At 35.8% G+C, this 24,064-nt stretch overlaps 1 protein-coding gene across 3 annotated transcripts; it reads right to left on the reverse strand.

Moving 5' to 3' along the window:
* Positions 1-5,026: 5,026 nt before the first annotated feature.
* On the reverse strand, positions 5,027-23,255 carry LOC306858527 (tetraspanin-11-like). Of its 3 annotated transcripts, none has more exons than XM_079399092.1 (9): positions 22,991-23,102; positions 20,679-20,770; positions 16,308-16,499; positions 14,276-14,350; positions 13,972-14,076; positions 13,135-13,293; positions 12,495-12,581; positions 9,793-9,868; positions 5,029-6,422 (listed from the first exon to the last, which is right to left on the reverse strand). In XM_079399092.1, the coding sequence occupies exons 2-8, from the start codon at positions 20,763-20,765 to the stop codon at positions 9,797-9,799; spliced, it is 777 nt and encodes a 258-aa protein (XP_079255218.1). In that variant the 5' UTR covers positions 20,766-20,770; positions 22,991-23,102; the 3' UTR covers positions 5,029-6,422; positions 9,793-9,796. The 3 variants fall into 3 exon arrangements, with proteins under 3 accessions (XP_079255219.1, XP_079255218.1, XP_079255217.1); XM_079399091.1 differs by having other exon boundaries at positions 9,793-9,917; XM_079399093.1 differs by lacking the exon at positions 9,793-9,868 and having other exon boundaries at positions 5,027-6,422; positions 22,991-23,255.
* Between the last annotated feature and the right edge of the window lie 809 nt (positions 23,256-24,064).

The raw sequence follows: 24,064 nt of genomic DNA on the forward strand, positions 1-24,064 counted from the left end.
GGGTCTTTAACCTCATATTTGTCCCTACAGAATCAGGGCCGTCTCACTTTACAAGCACTAAACAAACAGTACCAATCCATTTCTCCAAAAATGAACTTATTAAGATTTAATAAACATAAACAGATTCAATTTACATTGCCCTCGAAATAGAAAAAGAGGCAACTTGCAAAATAACAGCTCTTGAATGCACTTCCAACGATTTTGAAGTAACAATGCCCTCTTCTGGACATTAGGAGCATCATAATTGGACCACCACTCAAGATCAGCCATTTTGTAGTTTTAACATGTGGCCACAACCACTAAAACTCACAATGATGTTAAGCAGACTTTCCAAGAAGTGGATTATTCCGACCCCTGTACGACCACCACCGCCGTATCCCATACAGACACTCGCAGCGAACGGTGAAGACGCCAGTTGTAATGTGAGGCATGTGTGTGTGAGGCGGGTCTGAGGGTCTCGCAATGCTCAGCACGACTGCGGTGCAGTGGGAAAAGGATCTGTGTGTGTTACGGTATGCGGAGCTGCGAGTCAGCCAGAGTTCCACAGAGACACACACACACACACGTCTGCTGTTCCCCTGAGAGAAAGAGAAAAATATGCCAGCAAAACTCCACCACAGTCCTCAGTAAGAGGTGACGAATCAAGTATGAGGATATGAAGAGGTTCACCTCTGTCTGCATGCCTGTAGCAACTGCTCACACAACTGCTAGGAAAAGGCTGATTAATGGTGAAGTGTCTCATTTCTGAGCCACTAGCATCGCCATACAGAACCACACAAAAATTATGATGGCCACATTTATCAACTGTACCTACAGAACAGATTAGCTTAATGGAATAAAGTAATGAGGCCATTTGTTGGAGGACAATTTTAGAAGAAAAGGAGAAATGTGAAGCTTATTTTATAAAAGCACCTTCATCAATTCTTACGTTCAAATTTGATTCAAACTTCTGTAAATGTGTAATTGTCATGTTTATAGTTGTTTTATGATATTAAGGTTTACATTATCGTGGCAAAGTTGTCAAGTTTGATACAACTTTATACAGAAAACACATTTATAAAGACACATTTACTTACACTGTAAGTGACTCACTGTAAAGGTGTAAATCACTTTAGCGAAACTTCAGCAAATTGTGTGAACAAAAAAGTTCCATTGAAGGGTCTACAGAAGTCACTTTCAATCTAAGCAATTAAATGTTGGTCAACGTGGTGAATTTGCGTGAACAGCTAAATCTGCGTGGCGAAATCTTTTGCCTTCACATGAAATTCCTATTAAAATGACTCAATTCCGTCTGCCATTTCATTTCATTTTGTCAAACACCTTAAACAACATTTTTCCTTTTTTTTTTAAAGAAAAGGAGAACAAATCAAAATGAATTTTGGTAGGACTCAACATTATGCCTCAAATGCTGTTAATGAAGTTTAACTTGAATATTATTTTAACTCCACTCCACAACAATACTCAATATATATTTCATGCATAACAATAACAACATTTAACAACAAAGACAGAATGCTATAAAATCTCAAACATCAAACTTTAAATAATGAACTCGTTTCAACCTGAAAGGCCTATAACTGAGGAAATTCCCCCTAAACAGGCAGAGAATTGTTATGTAATGCTCTGTGGTGCTGTAAATAACATTTACTCTTTACAGATGCTTTCATCCGAACAAATACAAATAACATAGATATGATATGATGTCATATATCGTAAAGTGCATGGCATCCTGAACCCATTCCAAAATGTTAATATTAATAAATACAATAGTTGTTCCGGCACCAAAAGTGTTACTTTAACAAAAAGGCTCAAGTTTCCTTTGAACTGCGAACTGTTTAGCTCACACAAAATGTGTTCCAGGTGTTCATGTCAATATAGTTTTTCTGCAGTCTTGTTGTGCACTGTTTGATATGAGTGATCATACAGCTTTGAGATGTTTGAATCATCTCATTGAAATGTTAGATTTACCTCAAAGACCAGCTAAGCTGAATTTCGTCATGTGCTCTTTGACATTTTACCATTGTTTCTGTCCCGTTTCTTTGTTTGTAAGTCAAGTCAACCGAAAACTTGCATATCCACTGCATTTTAAATTCATTTTTCAGTCAGGACACAAACCAGGAGACAAACAACTGTCAAAATCGATCATACTGTGTATATTCCAATGGAAAAATGAAAGAAAAAAATGCTTTTACAGGTCAAGATCAAGGCTCTCTCGCTCTCTTTTTTAATAGACATGATATGAAGTGAATTTGTCGCATATGAGAACTGAAAGAGAGGGTTAGGAAGGGTTAATAAAAATGAATCAGCTTTTCAAGATAAAATGATTCATTTGGAACAATTGCTGCCTTGAATATTCAACAAGTCCTTGGCTTTGCTTTTATAAATCTGTCTTAGAGAGAAGTGCAATTTGTTTTGTTTTTTTCCACAACCCTAATTTGCAGAGTGTGCCAAGGACATAAACTGACTGAACCATAATACTCAAGCAGATGCAGAATATTACACAAATACTGACACAAAATGTCCTAGCAGATGTTAATATAAAGCACAAGCAGCAACACCCATCAGTTCAAAAGAAAAGCAGGGCCAACAAAGCAATTCATATACAAACAATACCAAAGCATTTAGTGCATTGCCAGTCTTTTGATTTCTCACATACATAATTCAACAGTTAGGGAACTCACCACATCAGATGAGATCTGCTTTTATCCAGACGAATAAGCTGAAACCTGAAACAATAAAAAACGACTAAATGTATCAGTGTATCATATCCCTGCACATCTGTAGCTTTTATACAGACGTGAATAGTATCTGAGGTGTTTTTAAACAGTTTAAATGGATTCTAGTTTCTTGGTTATCTAGTTAATTTCTCACACTGTTCATTATACTTTACCCTGGTTTAGTAATTAATCCTCCAGATTTCAGGATTTCATACTGTACGTTTGTAAACATTTGGCGTCGTTGTTCAATATTTTTAACATGTAAACAGCGCGAGAAAGTTCATCCCATTATACAACTAACATTAATATTTAATGAGGTCAGCTCTGAGGCTGTTTATGATTGGCTGTAAGTTGTTGATTGGTTTCCAGCTTTACATTTTTACGGGTTTTAAAACAAAGTTAAATATGTAAACCTGCTGCTAAAACCTTTTACTCTCTCCTCGTTTTGAGTTATATACAGTTATTGAACATTTTAAAATATTCAGTGAGCATTATGGTGTGTGTAATTGTGTTTTGTAAATAAGTTATATTATGTTTAGTTAGCTGTCTATAATATTTTGATTTTTCTGCATGCTTGGATTTTGGTTGACTGTTTGTGAGGGTTTGTTCTGGAAGTACATAACAACAAGTTATGTAAATAATTGGAGAAGAGATTAATATATGATGGTAAGGCAGCAGCAACAAACTTAAGTGGCTTTCTCTCTCATTTCATTCCAATGCTGGAAGGCTAAATAAACAAAGCATTTGCTGATGGATCTGCGTAAATTTGCATCAAGAATATGTTTAGGTCTATGACACACAAAAATTGCATTATGAAAAGGCCAAAGGTTGCATTGTACAATGTATAAACAATCATTTTACAAGTACAACAATCTACTCAGTTACCTAAAGCAGCATTAATGGTAGTCAATCACAATGACAAACATAATTTCATTTAATTCATTTAGAACATTGAAGAACTGACAGATGTAAAACATTCATTCATCTGACTTAGGTTTGATTGAAAGCTCTTCTCCCTGGACGTCTGGAGGCCATCTTTCCAGGCTCTGATCCAAGAAGCAACATCTGGCACTATTCATCTCTTGCTGCGATTGCTTTGGTTCTGACACATGTCCACATGCCGACAGGAACACACTCTACAGTTTTAGTTTGTGTGACGGGCCTCTGGTCCTGGTCCCGCTGACACTCGCAGCTTTTGTTGTCTAAACGGATGTCTTACCCCAGCTTTGATCATGGCACTGAAACATTCCAGCATGTTTACTGCTGAGAACAATACAGTTTAAATATTCATGTCAGGTCAGTTTCACTTCCACTCGCAATTCTGTGAGATGGATGGATGAAAAGGTGGACAGACAGACAGATACAGACAGACAGATAGGTAGCTCACTGGTACAGTCAGCTGAAATGAAACAGATAGGTGTGGCATTACTCAGAGATTTGAGGGTGTGTGCGTGGAGCGTTATGTATCACCAGCTGTCTTTCATTCACTCTCACTTGTTGGTAATGTTAAACGGGTAGGGTAGGGTGTGGGGGGGTGTTGCGCTTGCTCATATGCTTTACTCAGTTATTCATTGTTTCCTGAGGAAATGACAGAATCGGAGGGGGGATTTCAGCCACAATAATCCACTTTATGGGTCTTGGACTGATCAGATAGATGCCCTGCAGTGTAACTGCATCTATGCATTGCAATTACATTGCTTAAAACACACTGAGAAGTGGTTTAAAACACATTGTGCATGTGAGTGAGCTTAAAACATCTGTTTCATAAGCCATCATTACTCAACCCTAATTGAATTTGTCAGGTGAATTTGTAACTTACTTATAATTGATGACAGAACTGTTAGAAATGCATGAGGCTGCAATGCCAGCTCAAGATTAAAACTCTTAAATATGCAGAAAAACAACGCCAATAACTCTTGTTCTTATGCACACAAATCCATATAACAATGACATTTTATGGCATCATCACAAAAAGGAACCAGGAAATTAGCTTCCTCAGATTTGTTTGCAACAAGGGAAAAAGCATTACAGATCAGATTTTTATCTGACAGAGACACAAAACAGACAAATTTATGTGGTCAAATGTAAAGAAAATCTGGATCTGGATCTTATCCGGATATGAAAGTTATTATCCGGATATTAGTGGCTGCATGTCAATGGGTCTTTTAGCAAAATAAAGCACATGAGAATCGTGTGGATTTTCAATTTAAAGTTGAAGATGAGTTCTTGTCCTTGAAGCAATTTATAAACTTATTTGTGTTTATCTCCATCTACTGGCTAAAGTACGTCAGTACAAGCAGTCAACAAGAATACATCAACAAAATAAGTTTATTTGTAATAGATTTTTTTAAAAACATACAGTAAACATACAGCTGTTTCAGATAAATCTCTACTTCCCACAAAAAATGCAACAGATTTAAGGCAAAGAATTTATGAAGTAAATTCTTTATGAAAATACATACACATTCCATCTACAAATACATAAGTTTTCAAATGAAATATTACATCTATTATATCAACTACTGGGATGATCAAATGCATATTTTAAATTACAATCTACAGACGTACATGCAGCTCATATGAGAGATTGTTATTTGCACAATGTTTTTACTGACAATGTTTTTAAAATATGCATAATCTGTCATAAGCATAAAGCAATAGGATTACAGACGGGACTCGGTACGAAAGAAAACAAGAATGTTACATTAAATCTTTTTCTAACCATTTTTTTCCCCAAATGACATTGGATTTCAATAAGGCTGATGTTGCTGTGGCAACTACATTAAGATTTTGCAGCTGTGACTTGTGTGTTGCAATGCAATGGAATGGTGCTCATTCTTTTCCTTCAATCAGCTGAACATTTCATGACATGGCCCTAAATGGGAGTGTATCAGTTCAATAAAATCTCTTATAAAATATGCATAATATTCTGTCAATCCATCTAAGGGAAAATCATTAAGGCTAAAAAAGCAGCTTTGTCTTTTTTGTGAATGATAGTATTTAACAGGAAGTGTGACAATTGGCAGAATTTAAAAGACACCGGTTTACTGCAATGCCAAAATAGTAATTACTACACTGTAATTTTTTTTGTGAATGACTTGCAATTTCTGAGTGAAAATTGTTTCTACACCAATTGTATATCATACAGTGGACATAATGGTATTTTCTTCCCAGAATAATAACACCTGAAACATGCCAAACAGTGATCTTTCCACAAGCTTCATACACGTTTTTATGAAAATATAATAATGAATGGTTTTGATATTGGTCCAGTGTATTTTGTGCCTATAATCAAGTGCCCACACCTGCTTGAGATCTACCAGCACATTACATACATTTAATATGAGCTATTTAAAGTGAATATGTGGTTAATAAAAAAATATTTTGATATAATTTACTCAAAGTAAAAAATAGTTTTTTTTTTTATTTATTTAAATGACTACAGGGCACATATTTCTAGACTATTAGGATCATAAGTAGGCAATAACACTAGCAACATTTGTCTAAAAATGTGGCAAATGAAAGATAATAAAGCCCTTATATTAATACAAATGAATTTGGTCATGCAGTTTAAAATGGACACAGTAGTAAGGCCATGTATGTGTGTTTTAGAGTGTAATAAAGGCATATAATGTTTCCAAGCGATCAGTACGGGTCCAGATTAATTCGCCTATGCAGGCAACAGGTGAACACCATTCCACAAATCTGAAAAACACACACAGAGATGACTTAAAATGTATCAAAGTAACATGAAAACGATAAAGATTGGTCTTTACATTGCATTTGACTGGACAAGGTGGCCATCAGCCATATTTTCATGTCTGTTGGACATCGGTCTAGCCAAATACCCATAATATCTTGCACTGAATAAAATACTGGCAGGCATCAGGCAGCAGAACATTCCATAAAAAGAGCCAACAATGTCAGTCTTGAGATTTAGCATTTATTTATTTTTTCAATTGGTTTAAGACTTCACAGGAATAGTTTATAAAAATTTGCTGAAGAATTACCCTCAGGCCATCCAAGATGTAGTTGAGTTTGTTTCTTCATCAAAACAGATTCGGAGAAATTTAGTGTTACATCACTTGTTCACCAATGGATCCTCTGCAGTGAATGGGTGCCGTCAGTATGAGAGTCCAAACAGCTGATAAAAACATCATAATAATCCTTAATATCACAATAATCCACAGGACTCCAGTCAATTAATACATTTTTGGAGTGTTTTTGCTTATAAGCGGTGCTTGAGCTGTACATATTTCTCTTCATTCATATTTTTTTTACCTTTTGTCCACTGAGAAGACAATATTATGGATAGAGGACACCAATTTTAGTTGGAAGCAACAGTTTGAATTTAAAAACAACTTAATGATTGATTTGTTTATGACAAACATGCAGCTTTTTACTTCAAAAAATGTTATCTGATGGACTGGAGTCATGTGGATCACTTGTGGATTTTATCAGCTGTTTGGACTCTCATTCTGACGGCACCCATTCACTGCAGAAGATCCATAGGTGAGCAAAATTTCTCTAAAACTGTTCTGATGAAGAAACAAACTACATTTTGGATGGCCTGAGGGTGTGCACATTTTCAGCAACTTTTGGGTGAGCTATTCCTTTAAAAACAGATATTTTAAAAGCCTTGTGGCAATTGTTGAAACTCTCTTCATAAAAGGCTCGCAGGAAGAGAGAAGCGGTGTACAGTTACTATGGAAACCGAGGTGTAAGTCAGCCGGTAGCAGTGTTGTTGTAATTGGGTCAATTAGCATGTGTGGGAGTGTGTGCATGTGCACGTGTTTATATGAAGGCTACAACATGTAGGCAGATTCAGACCAGTGGTAACTCTCATAATGAAGAGAGCATAAACATTCATTTACCCATTTTCATATTTCAAAACAGCACTTTTAAATGTTGCGATGATGGTAGAATAATTCATAGCCACACTCTTCAAAGGCAAGTTCTTGTGGTACATTTTTTTGTTGTAAAATTTGTGGCAGCATAAAAAAACACCCTGAGATATTCCTCTAGCTGTAATTGTGGGGAAAACAACTCAAAAATTGGTAGGAGATAAAAAATATAAGAATCTTACCAAACCTCTACAACTCAGTCTACAAATTACAAAACATAATCTAAAAATATAGTGTTTCAACATCTAGCCAGGATTTATTTTTCCTTTCTCTCTCCCTCTCTGAAAAAAAGCTGAAGACAAATCGGAAGCCAGGTCCTAGGAGGGCTCTTGGTGGGCGATCATTTCTACGGAGCCTCGTTCTACCCACAAACACAGAAATAAACCAGAGCTGGAAGCGCAGCTCAACTCAAGTATTCCCTTGCCTTAATAATGCTTTACTATTATGGGAAAAAACCATAAACTTTAAATTGGTTAATCTGTAGTTAGCTGTAGCTAATGAGCATTTATGGCACATGCCAGTAAGGAGCTCTGGTTTATGAGTGTTTTTAGAGGTTTCAAATGAACATCAGAATGGGATCTGTAATATTTATGTCACTATGTGGTGGTTTATGGACTAAAAATGGTGAACATTCATATGTTAGTTCATAAAACTTGCTTATGGTAAAGTGTAACGGAATGGCTTTATTTAACTTCAGAATGTGAACAAAACCATAATCTATACCAAAGTTAAGATTTAATAATATAGGTTTTTCACCTTTTCTAACTTATTTTTTAACCCATATGATATTCTTTCTTTTGAAGATATTTTACAGAATGTCAGAGCTGCTCTTTTCAATACAAAGAATATTAATATGAATATTTTATTTGCACTTGGGGTCATTAAATAAATAAATAAGTAAGGACATTTACAAGAACCAGTGATATCTGATGCAAATTGGGCCAAATGTGGTGCAAATATGTCTTGAAATGCCAATTTAGAGTGTTTAACAATACAAATATGCACAAGAGATTTAAAAATACACCAAAAAGTATCAATTTCAGCAAATAATTTGTATAGTTGAAAAGTTTGTGGTCGGTACATGAAAGAAGTCACTTATGCCCACTGCATTTATTATATCACAAATAGAGTAAAACATTCTGAAATATTATGCTATAAAATATTTATCTATTTTAATGTGTTTTAAAATGTAATGCTATTTGTTCCATAAAAAAAGATTGGGAAAAAAATCCTTACTGAGGAACTTTTGATAGTGTTAATTTGTCATACAAATTCTCTTTACACATACAGTAACTGTCATATGTCATTAGCAAATGTACAATATAATGCACCAAAAACTATTTTATATGCTTTATGTCTCTTTTATATTATTTTTGGAGCTTAAAAGCCCCCGTCCTCATTCATTTTCCTTGCATGCAAAAGAGTATCTTAGAAAATCTACAGAATACCTTCCCTTGTGTCCATTTTTCATTTTAAAAAGCTTGTTCTTTTCATGCAACTCTCCTCAATGTCATAAAGCACTGAGTGAGATGCAGTATTGCTGCTGTCTGCCAGCACTTCTAATGCTTCTCCAGGGGAAAATAAAGCCGGATGAAAGTGGGATTAACTGCATGGGAGAAAGGCTTGACAGACAACAAACCGAGAGATGGGACTTCAACACAATCAGCAGACCTACACAAAAAGCTAGGGACAAACAGTGTTTTTTTCTGAGCAGATATGTTGACACCTTTAAAAGTTCTCCTTTCCAGCAGTCTGGGTCCAGAGGGAGTGATGCAATAGACAGGAAGAGAGAAGCCTGAAATAGATCGGACACACTGGGAGTCCCACAGCAGGTTGCAGGTAAAAGGTTATATCAGGTAAATGGTCGACTCGGTCTACTTATTCTCAAAAATACTGATTTTTTTTACATGGCCATCTTCAGTTATTTGCCTTATGCTGTTGTGAAACAATTTTTGTCTCAAAACAAATATTTAATATAATAATATTTGGTGACGTTGGTTGCCATGCAGCATTCAGCATGTGTGATGTAAGAATGCCAGTTTCAAGCCAAACACATACACATAAGTCATACAGAAAGCATGATGTGGACATGAAGTAACAGGAACAAGGCACATGGACATGCATACACACACACACACACACATACACAAGCACAAACTCAAACTGCCGACCTTCTCATTGCATAGCGCCTCGGGAGTCAAACAATGGCACTAGCCAATCAAACGTCAGAATAGTCTTCTTCCTCTTCTTTATAAAGCAGATAAATAAAGCAGGCAGTCAGCACTGCTCCTACCAGCTACACCACACACACACACACACACACACACCAACAACAGATAAGAAAAATACCAACAAAAAAGACAGAGATAGAGAAAGACAAACAAAACCAAGACAAAACAGAGACACATGCTGTAATTTAAGACAAACATACAAATCCCTGAAATACATTGTTTTCTTCAGACAATCTGAGAAAAAGATGTTCAGGGAAAGATAAAGTGTTGATGTTATCACTTTTTTTATAGCAAGGAAACAGAAAATCAGTTCATTTGCACAGTTCATGTAAATAAACAATCCACTCATTAATTTTAATGAGTGTTCTTTTCTGAAGTGAAATATGTTAAATGCTGCTTTATTGCTATGTCTTTAGCTTTTTATTAGTTGCCATTTTTTGCCAATTAAACCTAATCACCATAATTAAGAAGTTTTTATAAGAAAAATGTTCTAATTGCAGTATTAATTTATACATTTATAGACACTGATTTATAATATCTGATATTAAGTTAAAGGGAGAACCAAACAGTTTCTGGTCCCCACTGACTTCCATAGTAATTTTTTTTTTTTTCATACTGTAGGACCAGCAGCTGTTTGGTTACCCACAATCTTCAAAACATCTTGTGTTCAGCAGAAGAAAGAAATTCATACAAGTTCGTAACAACTTGAGGGTGAGTAAATGATGAAAGAATTATATTCTGGGTTAACTATCCCTTTAAATGATGAGTGGCTTGTAGCTTGTCATGCTAGTTTTAAAGTAGTTTCCTCAGCGATAACCTGCTGCGATTACACAGAAAAGATAAAACCAAACAATTTGTTACAGTATGTTATGAATATGAACCGACGCTCTAGACCCCTGCAGAGCAGCCGTGTATTTACAGCCATAATGACGCTAATAATGAAAGATCACTGAAGAGGATCAATTTAATTAGCGCTCCCTCTAGAGAGCCGCTTCAAGCTACACTGTGGCTTTTTACAGTAAAATCATTACATTAAATTCAACACAGGATTTATTTTTAGTCACCTAATCACTCCAGAGCTTCACATTTCCTGGATGAAATAATCACATGACCAGCAGCTGAGACCTTGATGCTAGGAACGCTGCTTATCATAAAGTTCTGACATTCTTATGGTTACAGTTTTAGGCATCTACTTAAAACCTGAAAAAGGTTCAACTGACAGTTAATTCAATTGAGCTCAGGAAATTTATTAAACAATTTTGACCTACTAAGTAAGACTAACATCCAGTATACTACATAGTATCCGGTACAAAGTATAGATTACATCCTACATGCCATACACTACACTGTACATACTACATGCTGCAAATTAAAAAAAAAAACTTTAAAAATAAATAAATACATTTTAGAACGCAGTGTTCTAATAGGTTGTTAAAAGCTAAAGGTGTGACTTTAATCTCAAATTTCTGAGATTTGAGATAAGAAAATCCTTATTGCATGTTTATAATTTGCAGTTGTGAGATAGAAATGTGCAATTCTAATGGGGTGTTAAAAGCTACTGTGACTTTAAATCTCACAATTCTGACTTTTTTTCTAGCAATTCTGAGAAAAAAATCTGCATTGGTAGATATAAACTCTGAACAGTGTTTATATAATACAGTCTAAATTTTGAGAAAAAAAAAAAAAAAACATTGCAAGTAACCGCAAAATATAAATACACAATTCTGAGAACAAAAGTTTGAATTGTTAGATATAAACAAGCTTGTTTCTTCAATAAATAAATAGCCTAAATAAAAAAAGCTAATTGTGATTTTTTTATCTGGCTTTACTTCTCAGAATTGCAAGTTTATATCTCATAATTTCAAGGTATAAATTTGCAAAAAGGCCTTTTCTGAAACTTGTAAGAAATGGAAATAAGCTTCAATACCAAACAACATATAAAAACATTAAAACCACTACTACCCACTAAAAAGAGAAGGAGTGGGACAAACTTCTCAAAAGCATAATCTATGGTCATTACACATCCCTCTCAGCTCAGAGAATCAATATGAGGTCGGAGCTGGCGTCACATTACAGTGGTGTTTATATACAGAGTTTATTCAAAGGAAACAGATCAATGGCCCTCTGCACCCTTGCAGTGAATGTAGCACTCTGACTGTGAGATCTGCACTTAAAGCTAAGAGCTCTTTATCTCCCTTTCTTTCATTTTCTCAAACCTGCATGTGGTCTCCACCTATTTTTACCCAGCGGGCAGTGCTCTGTGTGACTACCGTGCACATTACCGGTCGAGGGCAAAAACAGAGTCCATTAAACGATTGCCCGCAGGTCATTACATCAGCTATTTTAGTGAAGGCTTTCATGTTATTGAACCACTTCAGAAGACCTCAATGATCCATTGTTCCTACTGTTTCTCAGAGATATGCTTCACAGTAATTGGACACAAACATAAACAATATATTATGCAGGTTATATACATGTTGAGGTGAGCACAAAGTAAAATTTTCATAAATATAAATAAATCAAATAAATAAATAATACTATATATATGTTAACGTGTCTTTAGAACAACATTGTGGTGAGTAAATAATTTGAGTGAACTTTCCCTTTAATTGCACAGCACACTTGAGGAGGGCGGGGCTTACCTGTAGACAGGCCACACCTATTCCCACAGCGCCAATAATGAGCAAGTGATCTGCCAGAAACTGCTCCAATTTAGAGATGCAGCCGCCCTGTGAGAGACCACAGCATTGTTAACTCCTTCAGTGTAATGTATCATGTTCTATTCAGTGTCAACGCGCATATGTGGATGTGTAAATTGATTTATTTTGCAGACTGATGAAGAGTTACTGATTTTTTTATTGTGTGATTTACTAGACCGTATCATGGATACTGCCACAACATATCACATATAGAGTAAAACTAATGGCCCACTAGAGGCCAGTAAAACCAGTGTTGTATTGTATTATGTATCACACCGGAGGTCAGTTCCCAAAGAATATATACAGAGAGCTTGGCAGCCATTAACTGTAGTGTTACCTCACACTCTACAAGCTCATATATGTTACCAGTCACACCTGCTTCGCTCACAGCTGTGCTTTCTTAGTCTAAATGACTCCCAAGGGGCATATCAAACACTTCATGATGATATGGTTCACAGTCAGATTGTAGTTCCCACAGACAATGTGGAAGCATCTAAGCATGTGTTTTGTAAAGCAAGTTAAGTACAGATGAATAAACAACGTTGTATGGGGGTTGATCTGAGGTTAACAGTGTCTGACCCACCTCCACCTTGTAGATATTCGAGGGGTGGTCTCTCTTTCCACACTGAGGGGTGATGGTCTTACAGCAGCTGTCAGGGACCAACCGCTTCTCTGCTTCCGGGGACATGATGTACACGCTGTGCGTCCAATCAAAGGAGTTGTTGCTCCCACAGCACTTGAACTAAAAGGTAAAAGCGAGGGAGTTATGGTTAGTTAGGATCAATTAGGATCAGCGTGCAAAGTGGTCTGGTATTTTAAAGGTATTGAGTACCTGTATTTCTGCACTTTATTCACAGCAAGGATATTACATGACGTTTAGAGGCAGTAGATTGTCGAGTGCATCTGGTTTAAATTAAATTAAAGTGCTGGTAGTCCGAAATAATAAAATAAAGTAAAAAAAACTAAACAAAAAAAATGTTTTACATAAAAAAACAAGCAAAATAAAATATAAATAAATTAAGATTAAATAAACATTGAATAATTAAAGACAAAATAAAAATATTATATATAAAAATAATGAAATAAAATTATAAAAAATAAAGCATGAAATAAAACAAAAGCAAAAAAGCAAAATAAAAATACTTTTTATTTTTTTTTAAATAATAAAAAACAAAACAAAATAAATAAAATAAAGCTCCTGAATTTCCCACTAGCAGTGTTTTGAATAATTTATGTTCCATTACCATCATAAAAAACTGTAATGTAATTTAAAAATAATTTGCCCTACCTACATACTCTTGTTTTTGTTTCTAATCTTATTATATACAATGTTCAATATACTCATTCTGAAATTTGTGTTCACAGCAAAAACGAGGAGGTGAAAAGGCCTAGAAACATGCTGGGATTTGGCGTTTCTCACATCCTGCTGTAGTCTGTCCACAGATTGAGTGATGCTTTCTTTTCCAGGTTGGGCATAGTTCTCCGTCATCGTCTTGTTCAAGTGCTGCTTCAGCTCTTCACTCAGCTGTGAGAGACCAAGAGAAGAGAAAGACAGAGAGAAATGAGCAAAAAGATAGAGAGTGAGCAGTGCGCAGTGTCATCTGTCTCATCTCACCAGTCGGGTATAGTTCTACAACTAGATCCATCATAAAAACAATTTGGAGGTTGGTTTTGAGCTTTGTTTTGAAGCAATATTGTCTAAAAGTGTGTCTAAGTTCACTCACCGCCTGGTAATAAACGTAGGCCAGAACACCAGCCACCAGCTCAATTAGGAAGATCAGAAGCAGACAGGAGAAGTACTGTGGGAAGACAGGAACCAATGAACAATACAAATAATGCACAAAAATTTCAATCTTCTCAGAAAACAGGAAATCCTGTCATTGCCACTCTAGACATGCTATACAAACTGTAAAATACGAATGGCATAATTATCCATGGGAAACACACATGAAATCAGAATTCCTATTTATTACAGAAAGTCATAAACGTCACAGGGATGTTCTATAAAACTAAACTGAATTAATGAAAGAAATATAAAAATGAACTGAATAAATAAATAAATGTAACTTAAGCTAAAATTTAATTTAACTTATTTAACCGGATTCATTAAACAAAACACTAAAATGTCACCTACAAACAATAAAATAGTACTATGGATCCTTTGTTCAGAAAATGTTCAATTATTTAGTTTCATTTGCCTTTGTCTTAATCAAGAACAATGTTAAATGGCTTCTCTCTAAAAGAAACAATATCTTTCAACAGGGTTGTTTATTCACACATCAACAATTAACATTCAAAATGCTTCAAAATGTAACCATATTTTCCCTGTCATGGGGATAAATTAAATAAAACTGGTTTCTAAGAAATGTCTTGCTTTGAGCTGGCAGAGGTGGAGATGCCTGACAGATGAAAATAAAAGAAACATTTTCCTCAGAGGAAAATAAAGCAATAAATGACTAAACTGAATAAGCTGTCAAAGTTTATTGTGGGGGGAGAGAGAGTGGGCGATAACAACCCCAAATGTGCCTTTGAAAACATTTTACAGGAAAATATTTCTTGTGGTATAATTGAAAAGAAATCAAGCAACAAACAGAAAATGTTTTCAATATTAACTCAAACTCACCATGTCTTTCTGTGAACACACTTATTTCTATTTTAATTGCAATGCGAGTACTAAAGTTGAACTGAAAGGTCATTTTCCATCACTAATCTATGGTGGCCCAGTAGTGCACAACACAACAAAGTTAGCACAACACAACGAAATTAGCACAACACAATAGAAACAAGTCACATGACAATGAAACAAGCTGCAACAAAATAAAATTACCCCGACAAAATGGAAACAAGCCACAACACAGCAAAATTAGCACAACACAACTAAATTAGTCCGATGCGTTGTGTTATGACAATTTCATTGTGTTGTACGGAATTTGTTGTGTTGTGCACTACTGGGCCATCACACTTATCAGCAGAATTAAATATAAGCAAAGAACAGAAATATGCATTTACGCACAGAGACTGTAGACCGAACAACAGACCCAAGAGATGCCACAAAACAGGAGACAAACTGTTTGTCAAAGTGGATGTGTATGAGAAAATAATAAATTAGGGCAAAAAAACACAAATACACTGTACATACATTCATATATTTGACAATTCTCATCTAGAGGTCAAAAGAAAGGACAGGAAGTCCAATGTAATTTATATAAACACCAACACAAACACTGAAGCAAATTAAATGAACAGATTCAAGGTTATTCAAACAAAACAGCGCACCAAGCAGCTGTTAACCTCACGGCAGCTGTTGCGTGTGGACGTTTATGCATTTATATGTTTTCCCATAATGCAATGCACTCAGATCAGACCAGCAAAGGCAGTATCCTCATTACTAATTCCTAGCGAGGTGGCGCTCCTCCGTAGATTCATACATCTGAGCGAGAGTGGGCTATAAATAGCACTGCTGCAGTGGCAGTCACAACCTTGCTTGTCTCGTTCTCTATTTCGAACAAACACAAAGTACTATCTTTTCAAAAAAATGGCGAGAAAGCAGATGCCTGTCAGCTCATTTGTCACGGCTGCCATGGAGCCGGTTCTGCTTTGTCTTGGACACTCAGTAACGCCCGCCTCGACTTACAGGCGACAATAACTGAGATGACCAAAACGAGCCCGGGATCTAGAGCAATTATATCTAATGAGTGGAGCACAATGGATAAATCGGCACAACATGATGTCTCTCATTCATCTCTATTCGCTCACCGTGGACAGACAGCTCCTCTGCTCACGTATGACGGCACAGCAGCCCAAGAACCCGGTGACCATCACCAGCCCTCCTGCCAGGATCAGGATGTAGGCAGACACGGCGAATGTACTGGAGGCCAGCAGGCTCAGGTACTCTCCTTTATCGACCAGCGTCCAGATCCCGACACCCATCACCACCCCGCCGCCCATCTGGAAGAGAAAAATACATCTCAAGATATCAGAACGCTTGCTCTAATACACATTACAAGTTTAAAGGGGTCAAATAAAATGAAATCAAACTCAAAATGTCCTTCTTAGCCACAAAAACGGCTTGTTCTGAACATCCAGACCTTTATGATGAATATGAATACACATGACAGCACACATTTTGTACCTTTCACAATTAAATGTTTGCTTATTGAAGAGTGGGGCAGCACACACACACACACACACACACACACACACACACACACACAAACACAAAATTGACTGTTTAATTCTAAGGGTCAGGAAGATAGTGGAAAAATTATTTTATGAAATGTAATTTTACATTTGAATTATAATTTATATACATTTGAATTCATTAACATTAATTTAAATGTTATTTAAAAATAAAAATAAATTATATATATATATATATATATATATATATTAAGTCCATAAGTATTGGAACAGTAAAGACAAAATTGCTCTGTTGGCTGTGGAGTCAAGGCATTTGCAAATTATTAAAAAGATTAAAAGATGAACATGAGACAAAACTACAGAATGTCACATTTTATTATTACCCGTTTCAACACATACATGTTTTACCAAATAAAAAGAACAGCACTTCTAGAGTTCATCCCACTAGCTATTATTTAGTTGCAGATCCCTTGCACACAATCACAGCAGTGAGTCTGTGACCCATAGACATCACCAGACTCTTGGTCTCATCCTTTGAAATACTTTTCCCAGCCTTTAATGCAGCCAATTCCAATTGTTGCTTGTTTTGGGGAGTTTCTGCCTTTACTCTCCTCTTCAGCTGGTGAAGTTCATGTTCAATCGGATTTAAATCTGGAGATTGATTTGGGTAATCTAAGATTTTCCTTTTCTTTGCCCTTATAAATTCCTTGACTGAACTGACAGGGTGTTTTGGGTAATCGTCCTGATGCAATATGAAGCACTTCCCAAAGAATCTGGTGGCATTTTCTTGAATATTGGTGGGCAAGATGGTTTTGTACCCTTCCAAATTCATTCTGCTACTGTCATCATACATTAAGTCTTCAGTAAAGTTGAGAGGGCCTGTTCCAGAGACAGCCATGCATGCCCATGCCATGACACCACCTCCACCATGCTTTACAGATGAGGCTGTATGCTTGGGATCATTGCAGTTCCCTTTTTTTCTCCACATTTTTGCTTTCCCATCACTTAGATAAAGGTTCATCTTTGTCTCATCGGTCCATAAACATAGTTTCAAAACACTTCTGGCTCAACTTTGTGCTTTTTTGCAAACTCTAATCTTGCCTTTCTATTTTTGGTGCTGGTCAGAGGTTTGCATCTTGCTGTGTAGCATCTGTAATTCTGTGTCAAAGTCTCCTGAGGACAGTAGATTGTCAGAGCATCACCCCAGCTTGTGAGGACCTGTGAGGCAACTGTTCCAATACTTATGCTCACATCAGATAGAGGGATGAAACTCTAAAAGTGCTGAACTTCTTAGCTGGTAAAACATCTATGTGTTGAATCACCCAATAATAAAATGTGACATTCTGTAGTTTTTGTCTCATATTCATCTTTTAATCATATTTGTAAATGTCTTGACTCCACAGCCAACAGAGCAATTTTGTCTTTACTGTTCCAATACTTTTGGAGGGCACTGTATGTATATATAAATATATATATATATATATATATATATATATAAATTAAATTTGGACTACATTTAAAAAATATATACCCATTTAAAAATGACTAGTTTTGATTTTTTTTTTAACAATGTGGGAAGTGGAAGTGGAAGTGAGGGAAAATGATGAAATCAAGTGTTTATTAAAAAATTAAAATTAGCCTGTTATTTACTCACTCTCAAGCCTAGGTGTATATGACTTTCTTCTTTTAGATGAATTCAGAAAGAAAAGTGTTTATTACGTTTGAAATATGGATATTTTTCTTACAAAAACGCATGGATTTGTTGCATGAGGCCTTTATTCACCCCCCGGAGTCGTGTGAGGCATGTTTTATTATGGATGCGTGCACTTTATTTAATGTGTTTTGGACTGTTCAACAGAAACACCCACCCACTGCAATGATAACGCTTGGAATAGCCAGGACAATTTTTAATATAACTCCTATTGGATTCGTCTGAAAGAAGAAAGTCATATACACCTAGGATGCCTCGAGGGTGAGTAAAACACAGGCTAATTTTCATTTTTGGGTGAACTAACTCTTTAAGAAATAACGATGACAAAAAAAGATCTTTAAAAATCTTCAAATGAAAAGACAAAAATAAAGACAAAAACTACAGTTTTGAATAGATGGTTAGGGACATACAATGATGAAAAGGTAGCTGGAGTAAAAAAACAAAAAAACAATGGCGTTAATTATACACATCAACTGAAACTCCTGTTTCAAATGATAAACAATTATTTCATCGTTTGACAGGCATGCCATTATTTAACCAACTCAAATAATCATTCATTTACCCTGGGATTTCAGCACAGGTTAATTATCCACCTGTGTGGTGCTGTGCAAAGTAAAGACTCCATTAATCTATATGCATACACACTCATTTATCTGTTTCTCAGATCTATCTAAGTTGGAAACTGAGGAAATTCCAAAAAGACTCCTCCCTTCAACACTTTCAGCTCTTTCCATGACACTCTCCTTCCAGTGCCAAACAACAACTATCCCTAAGTCCCATTGTCTCTTTAATACTCCCTGAGCTGCTTGCATACCACACACAGTGAGTTTGAGGAGGACATTTCTTTACAAAAAAATCTGCATTGACTGAATCACTAGAGTATATGCTTAATAAAATTCAGAGGTTAAGCTTTAAAGGAATCGTTCACCCAAAAATGAAAATTAGTCATTACTTACTCACCCATGACTCTTTTTTTCCATGCAACACAAAAGGTGAGTATAAAGATAGTGAATAAGAATTGTGAGTGAGATACAGATTGAAATACATATGGACCCCTTTTAAGGTGTTTTTGTGTCCTTTTTAAGCTTGGAAGCATAACTGCATTAAGAAACAACCAGTGCATTATTCAGAACTTCTCTGTTTGTGTTCCAAAAAAGTTTGGAATGACATGAGCGTGAGGAAATTAGGAAATAATTTTATTGTGGGTGGACTATCCCTTTAAATCAGTGGATATATGCACAGGGTTGTGCATTCTGGTTAAAGGTGTGGCTCTGAATCATTTCCTGGAGCTCTCTTTTTTGTCAAGGATTTATGGAATAAATCCATCTGTCTGAAACTGCAGTAGAGATGTAATTACAAAGATGAATTTAATTAAATAATACTTCATACTGAGAAATGCTTTTGCTCAGACAGGTTTGACTCAGGAACAAATTCAACTCTAGAGGGCACTGTACTTGTTGAGCCAATGCACAGGTTGGGGGGAAGAGGAAGTAAGAGGCGGAGGAGAACAAGAGCGAGAAGATGATGGGACAGATATAAGTTATTCTCTTTCATTCACATTTCACAAACACGCTTTTTCTTCCATCCCCTTGTCATTTGCCTCTCACTGCATCTGATATTTCATGAGAATGCTGCCTATAACAGAATATGGAAATAAAACATTGTTTTATGCATGACAAAGTGAAACAACAACCTAAAATCAACATTATAACTTTAAACCGTTGCTTCAAAATACAATCCATAATCCCCTGTTGTCCTCTCACATCCAAATCTAATGCAATATTCATTTAGAACTGTTTTGGACTGTTTCTGCTTCTAAACAGTGCTTAAACTATGCATATTTCTCTCTTGATTCAGACAAAACTATGTTTTTACTGGAGAAAGCAATATTATGGATAAGCAATATTAAGCAATATTATATTACTGTGTGTATTGTCGTTTGAAGTTAAAATACTTCAAAATGGATTTGTTTCTGACAAACACACAGCTTTTCACTTCACAAGATGTTAATTGATGGACTGGAGTAATGTGAATTACTTGTGGATTATTGCAATGTTTTAATCAGCTGTTTGAACTCTCATACTGACGGCACCCATTCACTGCAGAGGATTCATTGGTGAACAAGAGATACAATGCTAAATTTCTCCAAATCTGTTACAATGCAGAAACAAACTCATCTACATTATGGGTGGCTTGAGGGCGAGTACATTTTCAGTCATTTTTAATTTTGGGGAGTACTATTTCTTCAAGTAGCAAAGTTGATATCTAAGACTCACCCAAAACAGGAAGTTGAAAACAAAGAGGAGGTACTTGAGACACACCGTGATCCAGTCACCCTGCTCATCCTTATACAAGCTGCCCATTTCTCCTGTTGGTGAAAAGAGAGAAAAAAGAAGTGGAACAGAAAATAAGTTCTCATGGTCGCTCACTCTTTGTGAATTTACAAGGCAAGATGGGAAAAGGACAAAGAAGAGGGGGTGGGTAGGAGCGTAAACAGGCTTTTGGAAAGATGGCAGTCAAACACTGTTCTTTTCCTTGACATGTTAATTAACAGCTGTGGCCCATGGGTTTCTGCCACAGACAGACAACACGCTTACGTCTCAGGGCCTAGTGTGGAGGCGGTGCGTGTCAAAACAGCAGCCATGTATGGCCGATAAAATGAGGGTGTTTGGTTTGAAACGGTTGAAAACATAACAAAACTACACACAGTCCAACCAACACTGCTGGTTTAAAAAATCTTGAGGACACGGAATTCAGCACCAGGTTAGAAAGGTGACTGACACGTTCTGTTCCAAAACACAAAATTAGACTGCAGACTTTGGTTTATAAAAAATCCTAGCTATAAAGAATTTTATAATCTGGATTTTCACAGTAAGACCTATCGATTTCTTTCGGTTACTGAGGTTGTTCAGAATGACTGCAGGGTAATATTGATTTGCGGATCACATGTAGTAAATGTATGGAGAAAGGCCTCGCTGTGTGTCAGTGGTAATCACTTAGAGTGCTTTTTCTAAAGGGTTATCTACCTGTATTGAGCAGTAAATACAGATTATTTATGATGGTGATGGACTCCAAATGCAGAATTTAGAATTAAGATTTAGTACAAAATAATGTTTTATTCATTGCATTTGCATTTATTATTCACCTCACTGTGAAGGTCTGCCTGATAAAGACAAACTATCCTCTCGTCCACGCTGCTGACCGACCGGTGGCTTTGGCTGGGGTTTGGAACACATGCAGGCTTTGTGTCGTTATGGGTTACCACAAGTGTTCAAAGAAGTGTTTCAAGAATTTTAAGGAAGCCAGGTCTTCTTATTTACTCCATATACTGATTTACTTCAAAAATGCTGTAGCCTATTATTGAACCACATACTGATTTACTTCAAAAGACATGTTGCATTATTAAAACATTTCATAAAATATTGAGCTTTAAACCAAACCAACAGATTTTTTTCTTGAAAAAAGCAGCAAAATTAGATATAGTTTAAACATACCATAAAATATACTATTAACATAATAATATAAGTGCTATTAAAGGAAACTTTAATGCGGGGACTTTAACACCTTTTTGCTATTTTTTCAACAAACTGTAAGGGTTACACTTATATTTAACAACATAAACTACACACTGCTGAAGAAAAAAAACAAACTAATCTGGTTTGCTGGTCTCTGATGGTAAGAGGTTTCAACACAAGCCTACCAAAACATTTTTGGGGTGGTTTAGATGTGTTTTTTTGTTTGTTTGTTTTGTCCCAGCAGGGTACTGTCTTCTTGAATATAATATGGACTTTTGCTGTAAAGTTATGTGGTAATATTACGCTGTATTTCTAATAAAGTATTTAATTTGTAAGCGTAAAATTACATATAGGCTATTGTCCCATTAAACATCTTTTTTTCCTACTGTATAGGCTAAAGTAAAGTACCAGATTTTAATGTAGCAGATCTTTTTGGATAAAACTAGTAACATTTTTACTGATAGCATCATGTATTTTTAAGGTTAAATGAAGCTGAAAGGCGTTCTTTGGTCTATTTATACAGCCTTTCACTTTCGCTCTGTTAACTTAACGTTACCTCTCTGTGTGTTTAGAAGAGTTTGTTGTGGTTTCCTCGCCAACGAGTGACACTTTGACTCAAAAAACACATATTTTTTAAAGCCACGGATGCTTTTCATTTCTGGGCGATGTGATTAAACAGCATGAGAAACTACTCCTCTGTGCATTTCAATTATTTCAATTCACGTTATTATTCTCTTCCTTCCTTCAACACCACACATACAATGAACGCAATGGTGGTTGTCTCGAAAGAAAGAAAGAAAACGTGGTGATTCAACGCAGCCGATTGCCTTTCTTTCCTCCCCCGGACTTTGGCCTTGTAACGTTACTTTACCGAAAAACGCATCAGTGTTTCTCAGTTGCGTTGATCCTGCGACACTTTCCGCGCTCAAGAACGTCAATAAAATAAAACTGCGTGGTGTGAAGCACACTTTAGTATTTTTTTTTATAGAACCACCTGCTCTTATGCCGCATTTGGGACAAGCACCGATGTCCTTTTCCATCGCACAAAGAGAAAACAGCGTGTTTAAACTTACCTTAACAGTAGATAGAGGTCTTTTTCCCCAGGCAGCAAAGCTTGTTGCTCCGCAGGCGCGTGTCCAGTCGGCGGGGGTATCGGAGGGTCACCGCAGGATGTGAGGAGGAAATGCAACTACAGCCCGCCCCTTCATTTCATGAGATTAAATACAGCGAGCTGTTCATCTTCAAAGTCTGCTCGTGGATTGTTATTAGTGCTTTTAAGTAAGTTCCTTTGTCCCATAAAAACAATTGTTTTCTCTCATGAGGTTAAATTTGAACTGTAGCCTACTCACGTGATCTGCAAACGTAAAGTGCTGTTGAATAGGCTACTGTAAATAATTTCATTTGAATAGAATGTTAATCTTTAAACTGTGAAATATTTAGGCCTGAATTTAAAGGGATAGTTCATCTAAAAATGAAAACTCTCCTTCATGTTGTTCCAAACATTCCAAACACAAACACAAAATAAGATTTTTTTTTTAAGAATGTTGCTAACCAAGCAGTTGGTGGAAACCACTACATCTATATTATTATTCTTTCATACTATGGAAGTCAATGGCTACTGTTCTGTTTACTGTTTGATTCTTCAAAATATCTTCTTTTCTGCTCAACAGATTTTTTTTTTAATGGAATGATGTACGTGTGAACAAATTACAGATTTTTAATTTTTTTGGGTGAACTACCCCTTTAAGATTTATGCAATTTAATTGCATATAAAATTCCAATTATATTACACAGTTATAACAAACTTAATGTGATGCATATTTGTCAGTCATAAATGAAAACAGGTAAGAAACAGACCCAGATGTTATCTAAAATTGCATAGTTTATTATGAACTATTTGCATCTATTTGATTTCTTTTAAATAATTCCTAATTTTCAAAATGCATTTACTCAAACTGCTTAACATCGGCGTAAATATGTTCATTGTGAAAACAAATTTGAACATGGTATGAACATGTCTAAAATATTTCTAGCTGTATGTGAAACAAGCAACATAACTTATAGTATGAATTATTAGTAATTAATGAAAGTGTTACCTTATAACATGGAGAAAGTTTATATTATATTTTGTATATTTATTATTATAT

This window comes from Barbus barbus (genome assembly GCF_936440315.1).
Source record: "Barbus barbus genome assembly, chromosome: 39".
NCBI lineage: Eukaryota > Metazoa > Chordata > Actinopteri > Cypriniformes > Cyprinidae > Barbus > Barbus barbus.

Bases quoted from the DNA above. Each gene is read 5' to 3' on its own strand.
- LOC306858527 (XM_079399091.1), bottom strand. From the start codon at position 20,765: ATGGGCAGCTTGTATAAGGATGAGCAGGGTGACTGGATCACGGTGTGT. The intron at 13,294-13,971 runs GTGAGAAACGCC...TTTACCTTTTAG, and splicing joins TGGACAGACTACAGCAGGAT to TTCAAGTGCTGTGGGAGCAA. The intron at 9,918-12,494 runs GTAAGCCCCGCC...TGTGTGGTGTAG, and splicing joins TAGGTGTGGCCTGTCTACAG to CTGGTAGGAGCAGTGCTGAC.